The 20058-nt window shown below is 32.0% G+C and overlaps 2 protein-coding genes across 14 annotated transcripts; both read right to left on the bottom strand.

The window, feature by feature from the left end:
• Positions 1–759: 759 nt before the first annotated feature.
• On the bottom strand, positions 760–17391 carry LOC122633277 (kinesin light chain). 13 transcript variants are annotated; one of them, XM_043820995.1, is made up of 9 exons: positions 16519–17391; positions 8000–8366; positions 7746–7911; positions 6943–7658; positions 6645–6848; positions 6543–6554; positions 6057–6173; positions 3748–5906; positions 760–3051 (listed from the first exon to the last, which is right to left on the bottom strand). In XM_043820995.1, the coding sequence occupies exons 1-8, from the start codon at positions 16533–16535 to the stop codon at positions 5781–5783; spliced, it is 1725 nt and encodes a 574-aa protein (XP_043676930.1). In that variant the 5' UTR covers positions 16536–17391; the 3' UTR covers positions 760–3051; positions 3748–5780. The 13 variants fall into 13 exon arrangements, with proteins under 13 accessions (XP_043676930.1, XP_043676926.1, XP_043676925.1 ...); XM_043820991.1 differs by lacking the exon at positions 16519–17391 and adding an exon at positions 11957–12295 and having other exon boundaries at positions 7752–7911; XM_043820990.1 differs by lacking the exon at positions 16519–17391 and adding an exon at positions 11957–12292.
• A 425-nt stretch (positions 17392–17816) lies between these two features.
• LOC122633610 (eukaryotic translation initiation factor 5) lies at positions 17817–20041 on the bottom strand. Its single transcript, XM_043821693.1, has 3 exons — positions 19001–20041; positions 18509–18694; positions 17817–18433 (listed from the first exon to the last, which is right to left on the bottom strand). The coding sequence occupies exons 1-3, from the start codon at positions 20039–20041 to the stop codon at positions 18314–18316; spliced, it is 1347 nt and encodes a 448-aa protein (XP_043677628.1). The 3' UTR covers positions 17817–18313.
• Positions 20042–20058: the final 17 nt, after the last annotated feature.

The raw sequence follows: 20058 nt of genomic DNA, 5'->3' as shown, positions 1-20058 counted from the left end.
AGCTCGATCATCGTATGTGTATGTTCTATCTTAAAATATAATAGCGTGACTCTTATTTTTTATTCGTGATACGTTTGAAAAATAAATATGAATATTATTTTTAATTAACTGCCAAGAATATGTCTATGAAATATAATTTTTAAAGTTACATTAGCATTTATTTGAAAACGAATATACAGTTCTTATGAATTTTTGATTGATCGCGTGCAATACGCGTTTCGTAAAATCGACGCTCATATATCACCAAAGATTTTTATTTTTAATACGAACTTTTATTTATACGAACTAATAACTTGTAATTCGAATAAATTTCGTTTTTCGATAGCAGCAGACTAGCGTTCGTTCAGACTAGCGGTCTTCGATCAATTCTCTTATCAATTCTTAAAATCGCTTATGGAAATGCATTTTCCAGAAAACCGAGATGATCATCGATCGTTAAGAAAATTAGATCGTTTTTTTTGTTCATCTTCGATCCGATAATAAGTAATAACGTTTCAAATTTCTTCAGGATTCATATGCTTATAAGTAATTCATGAATCATGTACTTCATCGTATCGAATGTATTTTATTTAGCGAGAGAATTAGCGTTTCGACTTAAGGTTTTAAAATTTGATAACAAGTTTACGTGATTCGTTTGTTATAATCGGTTATGTTATTTAAAAATTATCATAGTTTTCGATGTTGTATCCTTTTCGTACGTCGGCCGTTAATTGGACTTCACTAGGACAGGGTATGCACTTGATCCTTTAATAGATTATATGGGTAGTAATACAAGTTGTAATATTTATTATAAATCGTTACTTACATATTATCGAATAACAATAGTTGCACCTGAGAGCTACAATACTAAAATATTGTATTGTTAGTATATGTATTCTCGTTAAAACGATATATATACTTGCTGACGAGTAAGTATATGAGTTTCTTGTGTAGACTATTGTATCGCACATTCATTCTCAAATACAAAATAGTAACAAACAGTATTAGCATAGATCTTGCATATTGAATCCAATCAACGATTTAACTCTGTAGGCGCAGTAAAATATCAATGCGTTTTATGGTATGACGAAAATAACAAATTTTATCAAATTAACGATACATGCTATTAGTATATATAAGAATACATTCTTACAAAGTCAAAGTAATTAAAACTTACAACACAATATAATGCAAACATTCAATAAAATACAGATATGTTTTATAGGTAAATTAAATTTTTGTAGTACTCTTTTCGATTAGTAAATGTTTTGTAGAAGTAGCATTTGCATATTTACCATGCAATTCTTTGTATAACAACTTTATATTTATATTAATTTTGTTTTTATCTTCATGGCCAATTTTAATAGAGGGAAAGTATTATTTTTATATTTATTTATATCGAAGTGCAGTATTTGTTAATTGAACGATATAGTGCTGATAAAACTGTAGATTACTCTACAATTTCACGTGAACACTTTATTAGTAACTTTTCTTACGTAATAGAATTTATATACGACATATTGAACGTCTCAAAATCTAGGCCTCCGAGCTCTCAGGCGCATGATATCTGTCTTAAATGCATGAGCAATTGTATCGAGAGCACACGTAAAATTAATATTTAAACACAACGTATAAATTAAAATTGATGATAAAATTATTGAAGTAGATATAATTAAAATATAATGTTTTAATAGAAAGAAAATTCTTTTAGATTTTGAAACACGATAAATTTTTTCATAAAAGGATTTTCACTTAATTCAGATGATAATATAATGATATTAAAAATATATACAAGTATATCTCCTAAAATTGTCCGATTTAAAATGTACTTGTATACGTAAAATATTAAAAATATTTGAAGCACCGAAGCAATAATGACAGATCTAATATAATGCACATTCGTAAGACCAATATATTTTTTCATAATAGCTTCATACTGCATATAATGGGATGATCATAATCTCATAAACAAAACAAGGATTACAATTAACGATTAATGCAGCAATATTACTTGCACAATCACATATTTTGATTACCACATTTCTATGGTATAGATGGATGTGACGGATTCAAAAGTTCTTCGTACTTCTCTCTTAAACTTAAAGATAATATGCCACTCACAGCCTATCACAAAGTTGGTGGCTTGAAATATAAATATATAGTTCAATATGAAGATGAAACGACGTTAAAGTAAATGTAGTTTTATTCCCGATACATAATATTATAATACAGAAAACATGACAATATATAAATTAAGTATTGCGAATATATGCATGTATATATATACATATATATGCAAACAACTGAAAATCTGTTTATTTTAAAAGTTGTATATATTGTTGTGCCAATTCAGTTAATACAGATGTTAAATTTGCAATGTTTCAAAATGCTCCGGCATTGTCTTTTTTTAAATATACACTTTGATAGCCTTAACTACATTGACAGTATGCTCACATAATTCTACGTGCATAGTGTAATGCTACATGTATTTCAACTTTCAAGCGACATACAAACATTCCCTAAAGCACTGATTCGCTTTGAATTGAAGCTAGTTTATGGAATGATTATGCAATGTCATATAGGGCATGTATGAATAATGTAAGATATGTGTGCATACAACTATCAAAAATGTATAGAAACCCAATACTAATTGTAACGTTCATTATTATTTTATAATTTTATTAAATTTGTGAAAAGTTTGTATTTGGCCAGTATCATTGTCAATATTTTCTTTGATTTTGCATGGAAAGTAAAACTTATTTTTGTATGCCAACATTACAGCTTGCATTTTGATTCAGATAATTGTTAAGCGAAGTAGATCGATTTACCTTGAAACTGCTATAACAAATAATCGATTGCTAATGTAAAGCTAACGTTTGAATAAAATAAACTTCACATAGTGCATCTCATTAAAAGCAGCTGGAATGTGCCGTATATGTAAACGACCCAGACATAGGACATCAGTCAATGTTTGGTAAAAACATTGGAGAGCCCTTATAATCGCTTCATATTTATCACTTCAGTTCTCTTAAACCATGTTCTTTATTGAGCACGAACTGAGTACTTCTGATCCTGTAACACATAAAAAGATATTTTCTAAATTAAATAAGAAACAATATTGCGTGAATTGTAATTTTAATAGAATATAACAATTATTGAAAAACATAAGGGGCAAAGGCTTTGTAGTAACATGTTAAATTAAAAAATAGTCTAGGCAGAATTTAAAAGTAAAATGATGACCTATGAACTCATGTAGTGAAAATGATTTCACTAAACTTGTAGGATTAAAAAATGTGTTTTTGGACCTTGTAAACCACCATTTATAGTAATTTATACTATTATGCTTCAAGATCTATTTATGCTATGAAGGTGATTATAGCTGAAAAAAATGCATTGTTTATATTAAACTACTATATGTGCACATCACAATTTTCATAAAAAAGCGTACAATAAACAAATACCATTTTAAAGTATAATTAATCACTGTACTCAAAAGAAATTTGCTGCATTATTTATGATGTATGAAATTTTAAAAGAAAAGTGTAGTTTTTAATACAGCGAACATTAAGAACAGTGATTAATAATTCATATCTACCAAGTAAAGTAATAATATCTAACAGATAAGCTCTTCTCATTGGTGTTAAAAAACAGGTCTGCATACTAGAAAAATAGAAGGAAAATGCGAACAAAACATAAGTAAAAATTGTAGATTTATAATTTGTGCATTAATGAAAAAAACAATAAATATCCAGTTCTACAAATACGCACCTGTTTTGTCATGCCACGATATCTTTTCTCCGATGTCCAGGGGTCACATATTCCAGTGCAATCCATACCTAAGTTCTGGCCTGCAGTACTCAAATCAAAGCGAAACAAAACAACAACGCAGATATTCCAAAATAGTAGAACAGTGTGGTTAAACACAAATGCGTGCGAGGAAAATTAATGCAAGATTTAGTTATCATAATACAAAAAGTTTTCATACAAGAAGTGTTCCTTCGTATAGCTTCATACAAAACAGAAACAGAATGCATGTAACTCAAATATTGATAACACCATTCAGAGTGTAGTTATACTTTTCTTTATAACATTCCTATGCATATTAATATGCTCTATTAGAGCCATTAAATATTATACGATGTCAGTCAAATAACAATTAAATTACTCTGTTAGAAAATAATTTATTTTTTTATTTATTAAAGTATCAAGGCACTACTTTTACTTATTACTCGTGTTTGTAAGTGATAAATTAAAGAAAAGTACTAAGAATTAATTTATAATACAGCGTTTCATCCTACCTATAGGAAAGTAAAAAGATAGTATAAGATATTATCATATCGATATCATTCACCAGAACTCGGTATATGGTGTCTCGAACAGATAACAATTGGAAGAAATAGTTCTTTTCATGTATTCTCCTGAGATCTTTAAAAACTATAGGCAAGACAAATTTTCAACTAAATTATTATACGAATGAAAAATATATAGTTAAATTAATAGATTGCACAAAATATTTTCCTCATATCATACATATAAATTAATAATCTTAAATAAACGGAAATAAAAAAAATAATTTCGAGACACCTTATATCACAAGATAGTTAACAAAATACAATTGTGACGATGTCAATAGGTGAAACTCGTAAATGAAATTGCAACGTTATCGTATGAAGATTTAAAAATAGTTTCCTGAAGAATTCAGAGTCTAGGGAAGAACCAACCATTTCCAAATGTAATGGAATACCTAAATTCGAAATTAAGATGAAATTGATCAAAGTATAAAACGAATAAATATAAAATTATTTGTAAAAATCCATAAACTTCATTTGGTTCGTATCTTCTAATTTTCATAAATTATCTTTGCTAATCTATACCAAGCTATATAGTTGAGCAAAGCTGTTACTAAAAACTTCTATCTTCACCACATGTGTGCCATCGCACACCACTTTTGGTTTCACAGAGATAATCAAGTTATAATGCGTAACAAATAATTTAAAATCTCTTATCGATAAAATTATTCTTAATAGAAGTTAATAAAAATTAATAGTACATTAAAATAGAAGTTCTAAATTTTTCCATTAAGGAAGCATAAGACAGCGAAATGTGACATTTAACGTAACTTTTTACGAGAATAGTTTAGTTCAAATAATTATCGATACTACAATATTCTCGCGATCGAATACAAGCGTAAAATTTATAGTAATGTATTTCTATAAGACACATAATTTAAAATAATCAAATATATATTATATCATATCAAGCGCCTTCGATTGAAAATATCTTTTTAAAACGTTATTTATGATCTTCTCATATTTACGTTAAAAAAATAAACACAAGACGTTATCACAGTTAAAGATTGGAAGTGATTAATAACGCTTCATTGTTTTCTACAATGTATATCGGATGTGAACGATGAAAATTGATTGCACTGTATTTTGATAATACATTGCAGATTATAGAAGAAAAGGTACTGACGTTTCTCTTCTCGAAATTATGCAAGTGCAATGAAATTATATTCAGTGCCGAGAAACAAAGAGAAACACACGTGTGTACAGCCAGTTGTACATGTCCCTATAAAAAGACCAACTCTACGAGACACATATCGCACGATTATAGTATTTTTCAGCGTTTTAGAACACAACGTGATAATTGTGTGAAGTTTAAGGATACCTAAAATAAGGATCCCCTTAATATTCAATTGCCCTCCTTTCCTAAGAATATAGATATTCAGCAGTAGTTTAAAATCTGCGTACATATAGGGAAAAATCAGTGACAAGCGATACTACAAACGGACAATTATCCTACGTGGAAGAATGAATCCCGAAAGCTTGAAAGATCTTGTTTTTAAAACCGGGTTTGTTAGGACTAGCGTCGTGGTGGCCAGATTGTCCTTCATGTAGCGCCCTTTGCACCAGTGGCAGCGAACCCTGTGATTGTGTGTTGTATCGCCAAATCGTCACAACGGGCCGGATAACGAAAAAAGAACAAAAAGAAAGAAGAAAAGGATAGTAGACAACTAATGGTGTGCTACTACATGCAGTGCAACCGATGATTTATGTTGTCTTAACACAACCCACCTCGTCGTGTTGTTCGTGTTCGCTATTAGCCAAACTCGATCGTGATCCACGTCTAGTAGTTCCTTTTTCATCTCCTAATATTTGAGCCACCTTAGCTTGTTTCACTAGATCTAATGCCTAAATACAGAAAAAAAAAATTTTTTTTTTCCTTTTATAGTACGCAAATAAGTAACTATAACAACTATTTCGACAAAGGGAACATTTCAAAGTACAATATTTCAATATAAACGGAGACTTAATAATATTGGTGCATACAAAATTAAAAACTTCAACGTTCATATTTCTAAGTCAATTTTTTCTATAAAAGTAACGTATAAATTCAACTTATAATGATAAATATCTTTTGCTAACCAAACTTTGCTAGTAAATAATGTTTGTGATACCTTTACACATTAATAAGATACGTTATATATATATATATATATATATATATATATATATATAAAAGGACATTAAAAACAATTATTCCTAGAATAGATTGCTCACCTGCTGTACATGCTGCGTGTAAAATAAACAGGAACATTTCGTCAACAAATGCAGTTAAAGATTTTCTGCTAAATTGTAATAAGGAAACAAATTACAACTCACCTCTTTTCTTGATCTGAAGGCACAGTCTTCGAGAGTTTCTGCAGCCTCGTATTTGCCTAGTCTTCTATATAGGGAACTAAGATTTTTCAATGTAGTCGTAACCGTTGGGGAATCGACCTTAGCCGCTTTATGCCAACCACCGTATTCGCCATAAGGAGTATTTTCTTTATTTTTATGTTTATTTTCTTCTCGTTCTTCCGCAACCTTAGATATGAATTGAAAATATTTATCTTTCCCATGGATATAGAAAAGCATGAAAATGTTTATGAGCTTTGAAAATATTTCTAAATTGATATACCTGCCAAATAGGTTTGTTATCTTCATCAATAGCACCAAATTCTTTCTCGTGTGCTCTAGTCAATACTTGTTTATATAGAATTTCGGCACCCTTATATTTGCCTTGTTTCAAGTAACAAGAAGCAAGATTATTTTTCGTTTTAGCTACATTAGGATCATCTGGACCAAGTTTTGCTTCGTATATTTCTAAAGCTCGCTGATAATAACGTTCAACTTCTTCATATTTTCCTTGGTTTTGACATAATAGCGCAAGATTGTTTAATTGTTTAGCTACGTCTGGATGTTCATATCCAAGAACTTTTTCTCGAATTGCAAGGGCTCTCTTGCACAATGGTTCTGCTTCATTGTATTTTCCTCGCTTTCCATATAAAACTGCAAGATTATTTAAGGTTGCTGCAACCGCAGGGTGATTTTCACCAAGCGTTTTCTCTCTTATAGCTAAAGCATCGTTTAAAAGGTTAGCTGCTTCCTTATATTTATTTTGATCTCGATATACCAATGCTAAGATATTTAACATCGTTGCGACATCGGGATGATCATGACCGGAAGTTTTTTCTAAATCTTCCAATGCTTGTTTGCATAAAGGTACAGCTACTTCATAACGTCCTTGACTCGCGTATTGTATTACCAAATTGTGCAAAGTACGCAAGCGTGCTGGTATTTCATATCCAGCATTGACTTGCTGTGCGAATTGTGATGGCGGTGTAGGTGATATTGCTATAAACATCAATGTGAAATTTTATTAAACGAAGCAAACAAACAGGTTTGTATAATCGTAATATAAAAAAGAAAAAGAATACATACACTTACTGTTTCGGTCATCAGCATCATCATCAGGAAACAAATCAACTACGGGATCATCTTTTGGCCTATCTTTAGCATTTTCATCATCCGCAGAAGGATCAGGATCATATTGTCTCATACTGGTCATAAATTCCAAATGTTTCTTTTCCTCTTCCAGTTGAGCAACCTGTGAAATGAAATTGATTCGGTTTGACATGTATCTCGTGTAAATATTCTCAAAGATTATAGACATTTACATACATTTGAAAACTTACCGCTTGTTCGCTAGCTTGTAACTTTTGTTGCGTTCCTGCCAATTCGTCTCTCAGCCATGCGTTCTCTTGACACAATCTTCTAACTTGAGTCCTAAGTTTTTGTTTCTCTGCTTCTACCATTTGCAGATGACTCGCCAATGCCATCATCACTTGAGCTTCTCCTAAACCCAATTCTATCATTTCAATGTTCTTCGATAACAGATTAGCTTTATCTCGCGCAGCTGGTGCATCCTGTGATTGTAATCCCTGTAAGAGACCACTGTGTTCTACGCGCAGAGCCTCCAATCCCTGGGCCACTGTACGTGCCCCAGCTATTATTTCTTCCTGCGTCATGGCCGTCATCCTGCCAATAGTTTCTATTTTTTTGCTGTAAACATAGAAGAACGTTGTAATATAAAAAATACTCGCGCTCTGTTAAACATAGAAGATACTATGCAAAGATCGAAAGAAGTTTTAATTGATTTAATACAAACAATATTGAACCATGTTTAATTCGGCAATTGTTCTCTACAAATCAATATAACACTTTTTCAAAATTATCACATCGAAGAACATAAAAAAGCAAAGATCTTAAGAAAACATATACGCTACATCAAATTTCAACTCATTTTACAAATGAAACGACGGACGTCCTTTCTGAGGAAAAAACGACATTGTATGAATGATTAAGCTGCCACGTACAAAAACAGGTTCGGTCGAGGTAAACGCTTCTTTTACGCGCCGGTAATTAACCGTATTTAAAAATAGGAAACCGCAAGTAGTATTCTTGATCGGTGTAAAGAAAAGAGAGCATGAGAAAATTCGAAGAGAACAACCAGAACCAAAGATAGGGAGAGAGAGAGAGAAAGAGAAAGAGAAAGAGAGAGAGAGAGAGAGAAAGAGACAGAACAAGATATCGAAGGAGAGACAGAGAGGACAAAGATAGAGTGACAGAGAGCAGTAGACCTCGTCGTAGTTTGTGAGTCCAGCGAAGGACAATCATCGTTCGGAAGGTCGGTACGTTAGGGGAAAAGGAATTATAAAAAATTTTAAAATGTCGAACGATTTGTACCTCGAATGGGAATGTATCGTACAAAGATGATAACCGAAGTGTCTTGGCAAATGTACGATTATAAGAAAAATAATCTAGATAGGAACTTACCCCATGTCAGGGCCGAGTTAAAGCTACGGAAATCAATGGCTCAATACTTCCACGCAAGCGCAACATCTCGGCTGCTTTGCACTTATGCGACGCAGTATACATAGATATATGTATATACGTACATACATCTATGCATCTACACATACGTACGTACATATATATACATACATAACACGACGCACGTACACACACACACACACACACACACACACACACACACACACACACACACAACAGAGAGCAGAGAGACAGAGAGGAGACATAAAAGAGCTAGAAAAGCGAAGAAAAGGAAGAAAAGAGAAAGAGAAATAGGTGTCGTATTATATCGTAGAGAAAATTCTAAATGAAAATGAGAAAGAGAGAGAAAGGAGAAAGATCGATTCAGCAGTCGGCACGAGTAATCGATAGGAAAGACGAGACGTTTTATACATACAAGGAATTGATGAATGTCTCTTCTGTCTAGTCGCAACGTAAGGTCAGTTTTCGTTGGTTTATACCTGTTGTATAAACCTTGACCTCACGCAATTTCTTCTTTGACATTGCTTAATACTTTAAGATAATTCATGTTTCTCAAGAATGGAGATCGATTATATAACATGTCGGAAGGAAGTGTTTTGATAAAATTGATCGAGTGTAATTATATATTGAAAACTTATGTATGCTTTTTATTTAAAAGAAAGAAAATGAAAACAACAGAGAGAGAGAGAGAGAGAGAGAGAGAGAGAGACAGAGAGAGGAAGAAAAGAAAAAAAAAGTCTCTCTCCTGTCTCGCCTAATAAATAACAAGGGATTATGCTTCCGTAAAAATTCTGTGGCTATTTTACACCAGACATGTGAGAAAAATAAAAAGAAAAAGAGAGACAGAGACAGAGAGAGAGAGAAAGAAAGAAAGAGAGAGAGAGAGAGAGGAGATAGTGCTTTTTACTTAAGGAAAGGTTTACCTTACACTGAAAAAGCATCGTCGAAACGCGACAATTCGACGAAAAGTCAGCGTCCGTTAATAAAACGAAGGAGAGATTAAAAGTGGCTGTCTGGTAATGAGTTCGCATTGAAAAATCTCTCTCCTCGTTAGATATCCCGTTTCTTTTTAAAAGCTGCCTTTCTTGTGCATTCACCCAAAACGTGTTTGGGACGCGTGAAAATCAGGATATTAATATCTAGCTGTAAAAATTTATTCGGACTAGGGTGTGAAAAGATGTTCTAAAAAAAGAATTTTTTAAAAAGATATAAAATACCGATCAAATCGGTAATCTTTTCTCTTCTCTTCCCGCCCCGCCCTCAACCCCATCTATAGTCTATTGAAGACAATTAAAAATGATATTCATATGTTTGTTCGACCGCCATTTTGATTGATCAAATGCTAAACTCTACTTTTTGATTTTGATTCTACTTTAATGATCAAATGATTTCGAATAATACTTTTTGTTATTACGATTTGTTATTATTTCCGACATTTTGACTAAATTTCTTGTGGAAAAAAGAAAAAAAAAAAAGAAAAAAAAAACAGGATTGCATCAAATTGCGCGAAGGTTATTTTCTCGCATGTTTCGCTATCGTAACTGATCGGCCTTTTCTAATCCTATTAAATATTTCTCATTGTTTCCATTTCACCTCTTTCAAACAATTCGTACGATATATTATATAAATATATCGAGTTATTTTAAATGAGAATAATTACAATTAAATATCGTAAGATACGATAAATTTAATCGATTTATTTTCTTCTTCTCTATACTTTTTACACAATTTTTAACGATAGAAAAGATATTCCTAGTAATAACGATCGAACCGATTAAGCGGAGATTTAAACGAAAGCTATTTTCAATCTTTTTCAATCTGCTTAATCTCGGACGACGGACGTTGCTGCATCACCTTTTGATCCTATGATGGACCCGACCTCGCTCGTAATAAAAAAGAAAAAAAAAGGTATATTACATTCTTTTATATACTTTCTCATTTACGTTTAACTCAGTTAAATCCTTTTTAAAACTTAAAACTCCATTAAAATCTCTGACGAACGTTAGAGGAGAAAGTATGATCAAATTTGATATCGTTCTTTTGTTTTACGTCCTTAGTTAGGCTCGAAGGCAACTTATATATCGTTGTTGGGATTCTTCCATCCTACCGGCTTTCTCTTCCCGGACGAAGACGCTACACGGTTGGCAGGGAAACGTAGTGAATCCGCATGATACCGACCACCGACATGGTGTTTCCTTTCATCGTCTTCTCTACGAAATACGGGACGCATTCCAATGTAAGGAAACACGAGTGAGAACGAACGAACGAACGAACGAACGAACGAACGAATGGACGAACGAACGAACGAACGAACGAACGAACGAACAAATGGACGAACGAACGAACGAACGAACGGACGAACGAACGAACGAACGAACGAACGTACGAACGGATGGATGGCGACAGTGAAATTGAAAGGAAGAATAAGAAAAAATAAATAAATGAACGAATGAATATATACATATATGTATATATATTATATTAATCTTTTGCACTCTTTATATATATATATTTTTTTTTTAATATAAAAAATGTATATATTTTGCTTCATATAGCTTATACTAATGAAAATATAAAATTTTGTAATCAAACGTTTTTAATAAGCTTTTGTAAAGATTGTCTCGAGCTACCCTCGACACAGGAATGCAAAAGGTTAATATATATATGTATGTATGCATGTATGTATGTACGTATGTATGTATGTATGCATATAAAAGGGAAAACTTAATGAAATGGAATATTCCAAAAGAATATATAATCAAAAATGAAGGACTAGGTAAAGAAAACGATCTACTCACATTCTATAAGCGTTCAGCGTTTTTGACATATGTGTTCTACCCATCGGTAATGTCGGATTCTCTTCGGACCTTACCTATTCGTTCGTATAAAAAAGATAGATTTTTTTTTATCTATAACGACCGGACTCTGTTCTTCGTTATTCTCGCAAAGAAGAAGAAGAAGAAGATGTAGAAGAAGCAGCAGAAGAAGAAGTAGAATGATCACGGTTAACGACGAAAAATGTTGTCACCATTGAATGTTTTAATGTATTATTAATTTCATGATTACGTTTAAATTATGTTAAAATCATTGAATTATTTTTATTGTTAGGATATAGAAAAATATATATTATATTATATTATATTATATTATATTATATTATATTATATTATATTATTATATGTATAGGTATATATATTTTATACGTGTTTTCCCATGATAGTTTTAATCACGGGATTGGACTTTACTGTCCGCGCGATCTCGCGTTTAAATTCTCACTGAGGGTTAAGCTTTGCCTTCCCACCCTCTTTCTCTTCGTTCAAGGGGGTGGATGATAGAAACACGCTTGCGCGATACCCCTTCTCATAGTCGACTTCCTATAGGCTGGGTTACACGCAATCTAACGTTCCTGCAATGTCGAGAGGGTGCAACGATATGAATGGCCTGACGGTTTTGTACGAAACAGAATATACCGCCTTTTTCCTGTCCTTTGGTAAGAATCAACTTGGGGATGTGACAATGAAAACGTTACTTGGTCAGTGGGAAGCTTTCCGAAGGTAAAGGGCGATCATTGAGGGGATTGGTCACATCTTATATATGTAATCCCTTTTTTTTTTTTTTTTTTTTCTTACATATTTCAACGAGATCATTCTAAAGAATTCAAAATATTTTTTATCATTTTTTATCACACATTATCCCACATTGACGATTTTATTGACAATATTATAATTATTTAATTTTGAAAACATTGTATTGGATTGTTTATAAGTAATTATTAATAAATAAGTAATATTATAAATAATACCGAAATTTGTATTACTTTATATCTAAATAAACGATTGTATTGTATTTTCGATAAATTACTCACTATTTTCGTATTTTATATTTAAATAAATAAATACTGTATTCAAAAAAAAAAAAAAAAAGAAAAAAGAAAATAGAAAAGAGAACTGAAAATAATATTAAAAAGTTCCGATATCTCTTACTGGCTAATTTAATTATAATAAAAAAAGAAGAAAAAGAAAAAAAAAGTCGATAGTCTCGTGTTATATATAAACTCGATATAATAGGAAAGAAAATATTAGTATTACGAAACGATGAGTATCAAATCGAAATAGCATCACGATTAAATTTGACGATGAAACTCGAATAGGTTTGACGATTTTCAAAATATTATAATAAGGAGGGAGGGTCATAATCCAAAACCTTCAAAATTTCCTTATGATACGTTATTTCATTGAAAATTATTATTACTGTTCCGTTTATAAGATCAGTTATTAGATTTTGAAAATTATCATGAAAAAATTCCGATATTCTCGTATAACTGTTGTATGTTTATGTATATATTAATATGAGATATAGTAATCTATACAATAGAAAACAAAGTGAAGTGATCGATAAATGGCCTCACGTTTTTGAAAACATTAATCTGAAATTGATACTGACGTCATGATATTGATTAAAGCTCAACGTTCTCCTCCATCATGCGAAAATATATCTCACCTAAAATCCTATAGCCATTCTAATCTCTCTCTCTCTCTCTCTCTCTCTCTCTCTCTCTCTCTCTCTCTCTCTCTCTCTCTCTCTCTTGCTCTCTCACTCTTTAATCTCTTTATTCGATCGACATAGAATGTGTTTACCTTTGTCTACGTTCTCGTAAACCGAATATGAGATTTCACTTTATCGGGTTACGCTAAAACGTCTCTTCGCTTTATAAAAAGAAAAAATAAATAAATAAATAAATAAATAAATAAGAAAATCGTTCCTCAATATGAAAGGAAGACAATGATAATTTAAATGAAAAAAAAAAAAAAAAAAAAAAAAAAGAAAGAATCAATAGATCGAATCATTACATTAAAAATAATAGTTTTCTTTTCGCGAGGAAGCTCATACTATTTTCACAAGGAACAACACAACATCAGTCCTACTTCGACGCTCGGCTGGCTATGTTTAATGTTCGTTTCTATCTTCGACCGTGCTAATTGGAAAGCACTTTGTACTCGAGTGAGTTCTTCCGAGTTTACCGGAGAATAACCCTTACAATCCACTTTATAAAATCAAACGAGAGAGTGCAACTCCTCGTTTTTGTGCCAAGTTAACAAGGAAGAAGAAATTAAATTTGATCGAACGGATCTCGAAAATGAAAAGAAGAGAAAAGAATTAAAGAAATAAAGAGAGAGAAGAAAAAAAAGAAACAGAACAAAAAACAAATATAACAAAAAGAAAAAGGACGGAAGCAAAAATAACAGCAAAAACAAAAACAAAGGATGGAAAAGAAAAGAAGACATTAAATATTGTTAATCACGTTCTTGACAATGTCGAGGTCATTATAAAAAAAAAAAAAAAGAAAAAAAAAAGAAACTAATTTTCATTCCTGAAACTTTACTTTACTTTGCGTTGATTAACATTATGATCATGGCGAATGTAGAATCTTTAGCTGTGAAAAATTCAGGAACGGATCGTTTTCGCAATCCTCCAAGCTACGAGGGAGATCCAGTCGGTCTGGTGTAGTCGATGAGTCATGGCATGACTTACTCGATGCATTGAGAATGATATGCCATGTGCTGTGCTCGCATGTTAGAAACTAAGAACCTTACCGCCTTGTACTATTAGTGTGCAAACTCAGTTTCTCGAATTTAGCACTCGGGAATTTCGCGACACGATTTACCAAGAAAGATGGGAGAGACTAATAGCATCTTCATATGCATATATATATATATATATATATATATATATATATATATATATACGAACTATGTATATTTTACATTTTAAAACTGAATTTATTTCTGCAAGGTTTTAGATTTTTCTTCGAGTACCGAACCGACCCGACCCCATTTTTCGAACAATCCACTACGGGTATAGACTTCTAGCAAAATAAATGCTTACGTCACGATCAGAAGAGTGGATTACGTTATTTCTTTCCACGAGACAGATTGATAATTTATTGATCTTAGTTTCAATGATCGATCAAAACTTGCTTTTTTTTTTTTTACAATAAACACTGTTATATATTTTATATTCATCATCTTTTCATCTTCTCTTCATTTTTTTTTTTTTTTTTTTTTTATGAATAATTCGCAACGAATTTATTTAATATATACTTTATATATCTACGTAAATATATATGTATATTGTTTCACGGGCAAATATTTCATGACTAATATTATAATTTATAAGTTGAATAGAATTAATTAATTAATTTTATATATATATATATATATATGATCCTTAGATGGGGTGAAAGTTAATAATCGATGTGAAGCTATATTAGTAAATACATTCGCGCCTCATTTAAATTCATCATATGATACTATTGTGATACGTTTATCTTATTACATTTATGTCTATGACTTCTTTATTAAACCGTTAACTTAATTCTTTTACCAAGGGGCAACTGTCCACAGAGTTTAACATCTGATACTTTCTTGTATTATGTAAATTATTGATTACTTATTAGAGTTATAACAAATTAATATAAAACCAATTATAAATAAATAAATATATATATATATATATATATCGAATGAAAAGAACAATGTGCATTTTATTCGTACAGAACTTTATCAAACTACAATAATCATTACCAAGAGAGAAGATTATTTTTCAATAATTCTTTAACTCGTATCTTAATTTCATCAAATTTCAAAGAACGAGATAACTTTTACGAAACGTATGAATTTGTAATGCGATTATCGTTACTAACGAATAATAGGTTATCTTCTAAAAATTATTGTTATTATTACAAACTGCGAGGAAGATGAATTTTGTTTTCTTTTCTTTTTAATAAACAATTAAAAGATTGTATAAGTCATGAAAATGGTATGTATCGTCATATAACAGAAGAACAATATACATATATATATATACATAGGTGTAAGAATACAATGGTATGCCGTTCGGAAAACGCTTACGAAAGGAAAGTATTGCCGGTAGGTTAGCAGCACCACCACTCTACGAGAGAAGAAACGAAGATCAGTAGTCGTGGTAGTCATGGTACATGATTTTCCATCAATAGTACTACAGAAATATATAACACGATGTAACGAACAAAAAGTATTAACTTCCGGTTACACCTGTGTATGTTTAGAAAAGGCGTGGCTATAGTGTATAGTCGCAAAAGATTTAATGTCGAAAATATATATATATATATATATACATAACAAAAGAAAAAGAAAAAAGAAATAATAATAATAATAATAATAATAATAATAATAATAATAATAATAATAATAATAATAATAATAATACTGAAAAAGGATATTAAAAATAAGAAGAAGAAAAAGAAGAAGAGAGAAGAAAAGTATATAAACACTCACAGAACAGAGACACATACATATATGTACATATACACTGAACTTACTCTTGAGAACGGTCCATGCAGGAATCCTCCTCCACTCTCAATGTATCATCCCACTATTGTAGAGAATATCACGATCTCTTCGTTGTTGTTTTCTTTTTTTCCTTTTCTTTCTTTTCTTCTTTTTTTCTTTTCTTTTTTTCTTTTTTTTCTTTTTTTGTTCGATATACAACGATAACGTATCGATGAACGTAGACTTTTAGAACGTTAAACGTCCGTCAAGATTGAGATTATCCAAAGTTTTTTTTCCGTTCGCTCTTCGGTAAAGAAGAATTATTACTGATGATACACAACGACGAACGTAGACACAGAAATGAAATTAATTCCATTCGCCTGGTCGCGATATCAACGCGAACGTTAGACAATAGCTGTTAACACAAGGATAATACTCTCTACGTATCTTTTTTTTTTTTTGTTCGAGTATTTTCTTTTCTTTTCTTTTCCTTTTTTTTTTTTTTTGTTACCTGAAAACCGTATCGAAACGGTCGAAAGCGCAAGAGAAAAGTTCCATAGAGATTTCGACTCGACACGGTTCGCAGGCTTAAGATTGACTAAGATGGCGAGTTTCTCGTTATAGTCGAACGTGGACGATGATGATCACATATTTAGTTACACCGTTCTATAGAGTTGCATTACAAATGAACGTAACTATACTTTAGAATTCACTGTTAATTAGTCACTAACGAATGGTAAACGTTAAATCGTTTCTTTCCCTCTGAAAAGATTTTAATATGATCTTTCGGATTACACGATTGTCCGCCAATTGTAAGAATTTATAACTAGAACGACGATAAGCGACCGCAGCGCTTAGCTACCATACAAACCATAATACAGAGATCAAAATTTATACGTAGAAATATTTTCTTTACCGGCATTCTCCTTCCAATGTGATCTTTCTACGATGGCTGTTATTGTTATCATTATTGTTCCTCCAACCAGTAAGTGAAAGAGTAATTACACTATTTAAATGATACGTCGTTTTCTAGAGATATTATTTTTCGTAGGTTTGATAAACTGTAACACCGTGATTGGTGGTTAGGTTATTTTATCAACCAATTAAAATCGTATGAGAACATTGTCAAGTGTGATATTAGAAACAGATGTAATTAATGGAACTAGATACGTACTTATCAAATGCAAGGGTTAATTTAAGTTTTAAGGTGAAAGCGGTTCGATCGAGATAAATTGACTTTGTTTTATAAAATTATATTTATAACAATTAATACACGTTATTATAGACATCGCAACACACAAGCGGGGACGTGGAATATTATTAAAATGAAATAATTGAAGAAAGGTGATTGCAATAAACGATATTTATTTGAATAATTATTATCAGAATAGTAAATCGATACAATAGAGAACGCTTTTAGCAGGCCAACTTTTTTTTCTTCTTTTTTTTTTCTTTTTTTTTTTTTTTTCAATAATGATTAAAAACTATAAATGTTTCCATTCTGAAAGTGATGCATATATTAAATTGTAAGAGCATCTCACCGATCTCGTGGAATAATAATTAGACGTAATGACATAGTAATCAGTATAATCAAATGATTAAAAAAAAAAACAAAAAATATTACTGTTATACAGATAAATGTTAAACTTTAAAATAGATAAAATTTCTTTAGATATAATGGCATTGTAACTGCTTCTGTTTGGCCTAAATTAAGAAAATTCTATACAGGATCTGACATTGCATTGAATCGCGACTCTTTGTATCCTACAGAAAATGATTATTCATATCAGACATATACTCTTTTTTTCACACTCTCATGTCCGACAACAAAGCATATTCTCCTTTTTAAATGGCATCGATATCGAAATCACCCTCTTCGTCAGAATCATTTTCAACAGGCTTCGTTGAAGCAGGTGGTGATTGCTGCGGTTTAAATGACTGTTTTGCACGATCATCGTATTCAATCTGCAAAATAAACAAATCTTTCGTAATCGAAGTAAACTTACGAAGGAAACATACATCGTTATCAATATCACCCACTTCTAAATCGTCATCTTCCTCATCAGATTCTGATTCCTCTTCTTCCGCTTCTTTTAACCACGTTAAAAACGGAGCTGCTTTATCGTGTATTTCTTGAGATAAGTCTTTCGACACATATTTTTTGCTAACTTTGCTTGACCATTCCAATAAGGCTTTCTCTTCTAATATATCGGCGTCATAGAAAAGCTAACGAAACAAATGATAAAACTGTATTAACCGTTTGCACTACGACATAACTATTTTACACGATAACACAAATTTTTCTCTAGACTTATCACGAGTCACTTTTGATCCGACATCTTCATTTAAGTGAATAAAACAAATCAAAATGAGGAAACGATTTTCAAAGTGTACAATGCACATACGTGAGATCAAAATAAAAAAAGAAAGCAAACAAAGAAAAAAAAAAAAAAAAGTATCGTGCAGAGTTGTCAACAGAATTAAACGCATGGTTTTTGAAAGGAACGTTAATTAATATAAATCGAATAATACCTTCAGAATACCAGGAACTTTTGGCATCAGAGCATCTTTGTGCAGAGCTATCACTTGCTCGATTCCTCTGATCAAATACTTCTGCGCTTTGATATCATCATGGGTAAAACGAAGTAGCAACACACGGTACTTTTTGGCCTGAGAAGCGATCGACTGATCGAAAAGTAATTCTGCCAGGATTAAAGGTGCTTTCGTTTTGATCTCCAAGCGTTCAGCTTCTGTAATTAATTCTTTATGGTTGTCCAATTGTCCAGCATCACGACGACATTTAACTAGTTTGTAAAACATATCCATTCTTTCTTTTTCAGTCTTATCAAGATCGTCGCTAATCGTCATGCCCTTTGCCCCGTCGGTCAAATCTTGAAGACGAGCTCTAACCGCTTCCTCCGATACGTCAACGGCCCACTTGTCATCGTCTTGTTCATTATCAGCGATCTTTTCCGGAACCTCGACCACGATGTCCGCAGAATTGGTTTCGTTTTCCGGAGATCCCGAGCGATCACCATTGGTCGTAGCAGTGGTTTCGCCGTTGGTACGTTTCGAACGTTTCCCACGTTTCCCTTCGGTGAGCGAGCTGCCTTGAACCGCGGGATTCAAACTGGGCGGATTTTTCAAGATGTAAGTGTTAAGCTTATGATTGCTCTCGAGTAAGCCGTGATGACCGCAAGCTTTGCATCTTTGCGAGATGGTTCCCTTCTTGGAACTGACCATCAGTTCGGTTTCCGGATTGTCGCAAGCTGGACAAAGTACGTATTTTCTGATAAATCCATCTAACAGATCTTGCAGTTTGGTAGCATCGTGGGAGCCGTTTACTATGAATCTTTCATTTTTAAAATCGAATTGAGTTTGCGCGCCAAGTTCGCATCCAAAGTATTTGGTCGGATAAGTAGCGGGTCTTCCAATAGCTTTGGCAACGTCAACCATGTTGACCACGACTGTTTTTATGCCATTACCTTTACCCTCGACTTTGGCTTGAATCCGTGGCATTTTGTAACGATAGAACGCATCACTGACGTTACGGTTAACGTTAACGCTCCCCATTCTGATAGATGTTTTGT

Source organism: Vespula pensylvanica, chromosome 12 (assembly GCF_014466175.1).
Source record: "Vespula pensylvanica isolate Volc-1 chromosome 12, ASM1446617v1, whole genome shotgun sequence".
Taxonomy (NCBI): domain Eukaryota; kingdom Metazoa; phylum Arthropoda; class Insecta; order Hymenoptera; family Vespidae; genus Vespula; species Vespula pensylvanica.
The sequence above is the reverse complement of the archived record's forward strand: the minus strand, read 5'-3'. Positions and strand labels throughout refer to the sequence as shown.

Bases quoted from the DNA above. Each gene is read 5' to 3' on its own strand.
- LOC122633277 (XM_043820990.1), bottom strand. From the start codon at position 12,000: ATGGGTAGAACACATATGTCAAAAACGCTGAACGCTTATAGAAT. The intron at 8,367-11,956 runs GTGAGTAGATCG...CTATGTTTACAG, and splicing joins ACGCTGAACGCTTATAGAAT to CAAAAAAATAGAAACTATTG. The intron at 6,849-6,942 runs GTATATCAATTT...TTCATATCTAAG, and splicing joins ATAACAAACCTATTTGGCAG to GTTGCGGAAGAACGAGAAGA.
- LOC122633610 (XM_043821693.1), bottom strand. From the start codon at position 20,041: ATGGGGAGCGTTAACGTTAACCGTAACGTCAGTGATGCGTTCTATCGT. The intron at 18,695-19,000 runs GTATTATTCGAT...TTGTTTCGTTAG, and splicing joins AAGTTCCTGGTATTCTGAAG to CTTTTCTATGACGCCGATAT. The intron at 18,434-18,508 runs GTGGGTGATATT...TTTATTTTGCAG, and splicing joins AGGAAGATGACGATTTAGAA to ATTGAATACGATGATCGTGC.